The 7,206-nt window shown below is 40.0% G+C and overlaps 1 protein-coding gene across 1 annotated transcript; it reads right to left on the minus strand.

Moving 5' to 3' along the window:
• Positions 1-211: 211 nt before the first annotated feature.
• LOC149264083 (transcription factor MYB3-like) lies at positions 212-6,725 on the minus strand. Its single transcript, XM_089388926.1, has 5 exons — positions 6,593-6,725; positions 6,450-6,500; positions 4,525-4,528; positions 1,408-1,485; positions 212-1,161 (listed from the first exon to the last, which is right to left on the minus strand). The coding sequence occupies exons 1-5, from the start codon at positions 6,723-6,725 to the stop codon at positions 429-431; spliced, it is 999 nt and encodes a 332-aa protein (XP_089245052.1). The 3' UTR covers positions 212-428.
• Positions 6,726-7,206: the final 481 nt, after the last annotated feature.

Here is a 7,206-nt window from a genome sequence, read left to right on the forward strand (position 1 = left end):
CCCAAAAATCCAAAAAAAAATCCCACTAAATACAACTCCAAATTATAGCACATAGAACATACGATTCTGTCGAGATAATTATCGCTCAATGGTCAGTTTAATAGGACTCAATTTCAGGGCAATAATATAGCAGAGCCCCACATTCATCCGAATTTCCACTGTGATGTGACATAAATGCTTGAAATTGAAAGCGTCTGTGACATGTGTGCAAGTTAGAATGGCATAGTTGAATTTATTTTCATAACCTTTCAAATAAAATATTAAATCCATTATATTTCATAAGCGATCAGGATGGTGTCTTCCGGAGCAGATTGGCCTGTACCTTTTCTGGTGTACATTTTGCATTTTTGGATTCCAACCGATCAAACTCGGCGGCCGTTAGCTGATTTCTCTTAACAATAGAGTTCATGAATCATATTTGCGGATTGTTAGTTATACTCGATTTCATCCATTATTGGATCATCAGAGACCATAAAGTTGTTAATGCTATGCATATGGCTTGGATCAGAAAGCATATATTCAAACTCATTCGTCTCTGCCGCCAATGCTGATTCCCTGTTGAACATTTCAAGCCCAAAATAGGTCAGACAGTCGGATGGAGAGGAGAGAAGATTGCACCTGGGAGACGATAGATCGTTCAGATCCCACAAACACTCGGATAAAGTAGCCGAGTATCCTCCAAAATAATGTGAATTTAGGGATCTCTCGTCTAATAGATTCCACATAGAGGAGAGATAGTTTCTGGCTTCTGTTTCAAGAGGATTGACATTTGCCACCGCGAAGGCAGTGCCCGCCGAACAATCATGTGTAATGGAATCATTCACCGGTAACTCGGAGCATGACAGTGAGCAAATTGTACTTTCTTTACCGTTGCTTAATTTGAAGGCTTTGTTTGAATTAGAATTACTCCAGCCATAGCCGTTGCAACGATTTGGCCTTACCATGTCAGAGTATCGCACCGTCGTTGTTTTGACGGGGATGGTTTTGAGCAAATGATCTTGTAGGGGAGAAGGAGGTTCTGAGCTTTTCTTCAGATTTAGCGTTCTCAAATTGGGTTGAGACTCGTTTGTTGGCGGCTGCTTCTTGCTCAGACGAGTGTTCCAGTAGTTCTTGATCTCGTTATCTGTTCGCCCAGGCAGTCGTCCAGCTATCAGTGACCACCTGCAGGCATCCATTTATATATTTACTTACATCGCACTCATCGTTTGAAATTCTATGGTAAACATTCCAATCCTCCACTTGAGGAATCAATTACCAACGTCCACCTTCACGATACTAAGTTTGACACCTTGCAGTTCTATAACTATGAAAACTTGATCCTTCATGTTCTATATTTACCAAAATTTGAACCTATACCTTATCCCAACTGAAAAACCCATAAATCATGTTCACCCATTTTCGACATACGGATTGCCTAGAAGGCGATGCAGCCGAACAATGAGGTCCTCTTCATCGGCTAAAATGTTTCCACGTTTAATGTTGGGACTGTTGGTGTACATGCACTTAGACTAGCTGTGTTGGTGTACATGCACCTAGATTAATTCCAGTGAACTTATTGCTTGCATGTGGCACATGTACACATTAACATAAGATAAAGCACACTTAGCTTTAGTTAGCTTTAGTTATTGCATGTACAACTAAGCTTAACTTAGTTGCTTTTATGTATATATTCTAAAACTAGTATTGTAGAATCAATTTTTATTCTTTTCTCAATTCTTGCTCGCTTCCTTCCTTCTCTTGCAAGCTTGTTTATTGTTTTGCAGATCTAGATCTGTGTATCTCAAAAATCTTACATGGTATCGGAGCACAGGGATTTGTAATCAGTGCACAAACAATTTTATTTGCAGGTTCAGAAGATTGAAGCAACAACAAAGAATGGAGTCTAAATTGGAGTTTCCACAATCGACAATTCTCACTCCATATAATTATTTCGAATGAAAGCCAAAGATTCAACTTCATCTCAGAAGTAGAGGCTTATTTCGAATAACCATGGAAATGGAAGTTGAACCAACATCGGCAATGGAGAAAACAAGATATTTCAATCGCATGGACGAGGCCTTCGACATCCTATGTTTATCTATTTCTCTGGAACTGCTGTTTCATGTTGAATCATGTTCAACTCCAAATGAAGTATGGAAAATTTTGGAAGGATTGTTTGGAAAATAGGATGAAATGCAAGGTCACATTCTCAAAAATGAGTTAAACTCATTAGATCCGAGAAACTTTGAGAAAATTCAAGATTTTTTCACAAGGTATAAAGCCTTGTTGGTTCAGCTGAAAGGATGCGGGATCGACAAATCCAAGCAAGAAAATCAGTTGATTCTTTCCATTTTATCAAAACTTGGTCCAGAGTCTGCAATATTCGTCTCTACATTCCACACAGTCAGATCTGAAACTGGTGTAGCTTGGAAGATGCCCTCACTGGATTCTTTTATTCAGTCTTTGATGCATGAGCAAGATAAGCTCATCAAAATGGGCACACTTAAAAATTCCAAAGCACATGCACTTACTGTGCATGCAAAAGGAAAGGAAAATTCCAAAGACCATCAGAAAGGAAAAGGGAAGAAGGATCCTGATCCAAGAAAGGGAGGACATCCCAAACCCCCTGATGGATCATTTGGCTCAAAGGAAAGGAAAGGACCGAAAGGACAATCAATGTGCAATTATTGTCACCGTGGTTTTCATCCTGAATCTGCATGCATGAAGAAGACTATAGATCTTATGGCGCAGACACTCCAGCAACACAATCTTGGAGACCACATTCCTGAGAATGCTAAGAAGAAGTCTGGAGAAAAAGCACCAGATCCAAGAGGTAACGGGCATGCTTTGATTGCTCTTCATTCTGCACCACAAGAATGGATCATCGATTCAGGAGCTTCACATCATATGGCTTCTTCAAAGGAATCATTTTCTTCTCTACATGCATACTCAGGTCCTCCCATTCTCATGGGGGATAATTCTGCAGTTGCAGCAACTAGACAAGAAAGAGTGCAATTCAAAGATGGAAGTTTTGAAAATGTCTTGCATATTCCAAGGCTTTCTGTGAATCTTCTCTCAGTGTATCAGATGACACACACAGGCACCGGAAGGAAAGTGGAATTTATCCCAGATTCTGTGAGCATTTATGACATGTAAACCAATTTGAAGATTGCATCTGTCAAGGTAAATGATCAATCTCGTCTGTATACATTTTCTGATTTTGTTCCTCAATCAGATTCTATTTTGCTACTTACGCATGCAAATGAAGAAAGTAGGATTTGGCACGAGAGATTTGGGCACTTGAATTTCAGATATATGCAACAGCTTAGTAAGCAAGGGATGGTCAAAGCATTGCCAACCATTGAATTTTCAGATTGTGTTTGTAATGGATGTTCTCTTGGAAAGCATCCACAAGAAAAATTCGAGAAGGGGCATGCATGGAGAGCCTCTTCACCTTTGGAACTTGTACACAGTGATCTCATGGGTCCATTTCCAGTGCTTTCAATGAGCAAAGCAAGATATGTGTTGTCATTTATAGATGATTACACGAGATTCACTTGGGTTTACTTCTTGAAACTCAAGTTTGAAGTTTTTCAACATCTAAAGATTTTCAAAGCATATGGGGAAAATCAGTCTGGAAAACGCATCAAAATACTCCGCACAGATAATGGGACGGAATATGTCAACAAAGATATCAAGAACCTTTGTGATGAAGCAGGCATACAGTTGCAGCATACAGTTCCTTACACTCCACAGCAAAATGTCATGGCTGAAAGGAAAAATCGATCTTTGAAAGAGATGGCTAATTGCATGTTGCATGCAAGATCTCTTCTGTTGAAATTGTGGGCCAAAGCTATTAATTGTGCCTCATACATCCAGAACAGATCTCCTCATAAATCTGTTACTGGAAAAATACATTTTGAGGCTTGGACTGGCATGCAACCTGAAGTTAGTCATTTCTGCATTTTTGGATCTCGAACATGGGCCCGCATTCCTCCAGAGAAGAGAAAGGCTTTGGAGCCTCAAAGCAAAGCATGCATGTTTGTTGGATATTCTAATGAAGTCAAAGGGTACAGATTGCTTGATATCCACATTGAAGAGCTCTTTATTGAAAGGAGTGTAAAGTTTGACGAAGATATTTCGCATGCACCAGTAGATGAACTTGTTACCAAATTTTCATCACCACTCATTGATGAGTATGCAGATGAAACTTCAGACCAACATTTTGATGAAGATGAGTCTTTTCCTATGACCCCTGTTAGACCACCAGTTGTTGAACATCGATATCATACTTCTGCATGTAGTTCCGAAGATTCTCGACCACCTTCAACACAAAAATGGCGCAGCATGAGTGATATCCTTGATGATCCTGCCTCTATCCCTCTGTTTGAGGAAGATTTGCAAGCACTCTTAGCTATGGAGCCATCCATGCCCATGCATGCTTATATGATGCATGGATCTGATCCACAAACTTATGCAGAAGCAAATGGGCATCCTGAATGGGAAGCCGCCATGGATGAGGAATATAACTCTGTCATTGAGAACCAGACTTGGGACTTGGTTCCGCTACCTTCAAATCGCAAACTTGTGAGATGCAAGTGGGTTTACCGGACCAAGAAAGCATCAAATGCCCAAGTTAGTCGATATAAGGCACAATTGGTAGCAAAAGGTTTTCAGCAAGTACATGGTGTTGACTATGATGAGACTTTTGCTCTAGTGGAAAAAATGGATTCCATTTGGCTAGCTCTCTCCATTGCAGCAACAAGAGGATGGGAGGTGCATCATATGGATGTGAAGAATGCCTTTCTTCATGGTGATCTCGAGGAGGAAATCTACATGGAGCAGCCACCGGGATACATGCAGAATTCATCTCTGGTATGCAAACTAAAGAAGTCTCTCTATGGCCTCAAGCAAGCACCTAGAGCATGGTATGCAAAGATGGATTCTTATTTGTTATATCAAAATTTTGTACGCTGCAAATCTGATTCCAATGTTTATTTTCTGAAGAAAATTGACTCCTTGTTGATCATAGTACTCTACGTAGATGATATTTTGATAACGGGTAGTTCAGCTTCTGTCATTACTAACATCAAAACTGCATTGCATAAGCGGTTTTCTATGACAGAAATGGGCTTGCTAAATTTCTTCCTTGGACTAGAGATCCATCAGCGTGATTCTGGCATTACCATTTCTCAACCAAAATATGCCAGAGATCTTTTGGCACGATTTCACATGAGTGACTGCAAGCCAGCAGCCACACCTTTCTTATCAGGGATAAAGCTTGAGAATGGCAAAGACACACCATTGGTTGATTGCACATTGTATTTCCAGCTTGTGGGAATTTTTCTCTATCTCACTCACTCCCGTCCTAATCTCTGCTATGCTGTCAGAGTAGTTTCCAGATACATGCAGGAGCCACATGAGTTACACTGGAATGCTGCAAAGTGCATCCTTCGATATGTCCAGGGGACAATCACCTATGGGATTCATTATGCAGCCAATTGTTCTTTGAATCTTATCGGGTTCACAGATTCAAACTGGGCTGGTGACACCATTGATCGCAAGTCTACTTCCGGTTATGTACTTAGTTTGGGATCCGACCCAATTTGTTGGTCAAGTAAGAAGCAGGCTGCCATTGCTTTATCATCAGCAGAGGCCGAGTATAGAGGAGCAGTCAATGCCACTATTTAAAAAATTTGGCTACAACATTTCCTATCTGAGCTTGGGATTACTGTCCATCATCCAACTATCATCTGGTGCGATAATCAAAGTACGCTAAAGTTTTGCAGAGATCCAGTGCAGCGGTAGCGTACCAAACACATCGAGATCCACATGCACTTCATTAGAGAACTCATTCATGATGGGATCATCGATCTTCAGTACTGTCCTAGTTCCGAGCATATTGCTGACATCTTCACCAAGACTTTCACTGAGCAGAAGTTTCGATTCCTGCGAGATCGTCTCGGGGTGAAGGACACGACTGCCTAGTAGTTGTCTTTTCTCTACTTTTGCATTATATTTTGAGGGGGGTTTTCTTCCCACTGGGTTTTCCCTCTTTCCTCCTTTTTATGCATTGTATATGGGTACCTAAAATGGCTGTGTTTCCGAGACTCATTCATTTTGCATCACACTCACCTAAGTTATGCTTAAGGGGGGGTGTTGGTGTACATGCACTTAGACTAGATGTGTTGGTGTACATGCACCTAGATTAGCTCGAGTTAACTTATTGCTTGCATGTGGCACATGTACACATTAACATAAGATAAAGCACACTTAGCTTTAGTTAGCTTTAGTTATTGCATGTACAACTAAGCTTAACTTAGTTGCTTTTATGTATTTATTCTAAAACTAATATTGTAGAATCAATTTTTATTCTTTTCTCAATTCTTGCTCGCTTCCTTCCTTCTCTTGCAAGCTTGTTTATTGTTTTGCAGATCTAGATCTGTGTATCTCAAAAATCTTACAGGGACGGAGATAGTTCGTCCAACGTAATCTACAACTCTTTCCACACCGCTTAAGACCTGCAAAAAAAAATATCTTCAATAATATAAACTTTCAGTACACATTTGCATCTACATTCATAAAGTAGTGTTAAATATTTGTTGAGATTCACCTGTTTTTTGAGGAAGAAGTCTCCATTCACCGTCTCCATGATTTAGGATGTAGTCCGAGAGAATCATATCCTCCGCTTTCATCCAGGCGCCGCGGCTGAGGCCTTCTTTTGAGCAGCGAGGAGATCTACCCATCTTCAATATTCTTTGCCTGTAACCCCACACAGCTGATGATCCTCTCTGGCCTCCTCGCTTGGATGGTGGTTGGATGTATATATAGAAAGCACAATTCTCTCGGCTCAAAATGCCAGTGATGACCATGTGACTACTTCAGGGTTCCAGCCTATGACTTGGACAGGCACCCCTGTCCCTATAAGTCCACGTGCAAAAATTATCAAGGTACCTTTCCAAAATATCAGATTTCCTAATAATATTGGAAATCATATGGGTATCTACTATCGTGGCAAATTTTCAAACATATCTGGCATCGTCGCAAATTCGTAAAATACAAAACCATCGTTTTAGATTTTAATTCTCATGGTTGCATTGAAAAATACAAAACCATCGTTTTAAGATTTTAAATGACTTGTTGAAAAACCATTGAAAAAAACAACTATCATCAAATTCAAAATCATAAAAAAATTATTAATAGAAATGTTTATATTATTGATGATAA

The sequence above is a fragment of the Pinus tabuliformis genome, chromosome 6 (assembly GCF_031772625.1).
Source record: "Pinus tabuliformis cultivar Carrire ecotype Pingquan chromosome 6, CPIR1, whole genome shotgun sequence".
Lineage (NCBI taxonomy): Eukaryota > Viridiplantae > Streptophyta > Pinopsida > Pinales > Pinaceae > Pinus > Pinus tabuliformis.

Excerpts from the sequence above, each read along its gene's own strand:
- LOC149264083 (XM_089388926.1), bottom strand. The coding sequence starts at position 6,725 with ATGGGTAGATCTCCTCGCTGCTCAAAAGAAGGCCTCAGCCGCGGCGCC. Across the intron at positions 6,501-6,592 it reads ACTTCTTCCTCAAAAAACAG|GTCTTAAGCGGTGTGGAAAG; the intron begins GTGAATCTCAAC and ends TTTTTTTTGCAG. Across the intron at positions 1,162-1,407 it reads CATCGCCTTCTAGGCAATCC|GTGGTCACTGATAGCTGGAC; the intron begins GTATGTCGAAAA and ends GGATGCCTGCAG.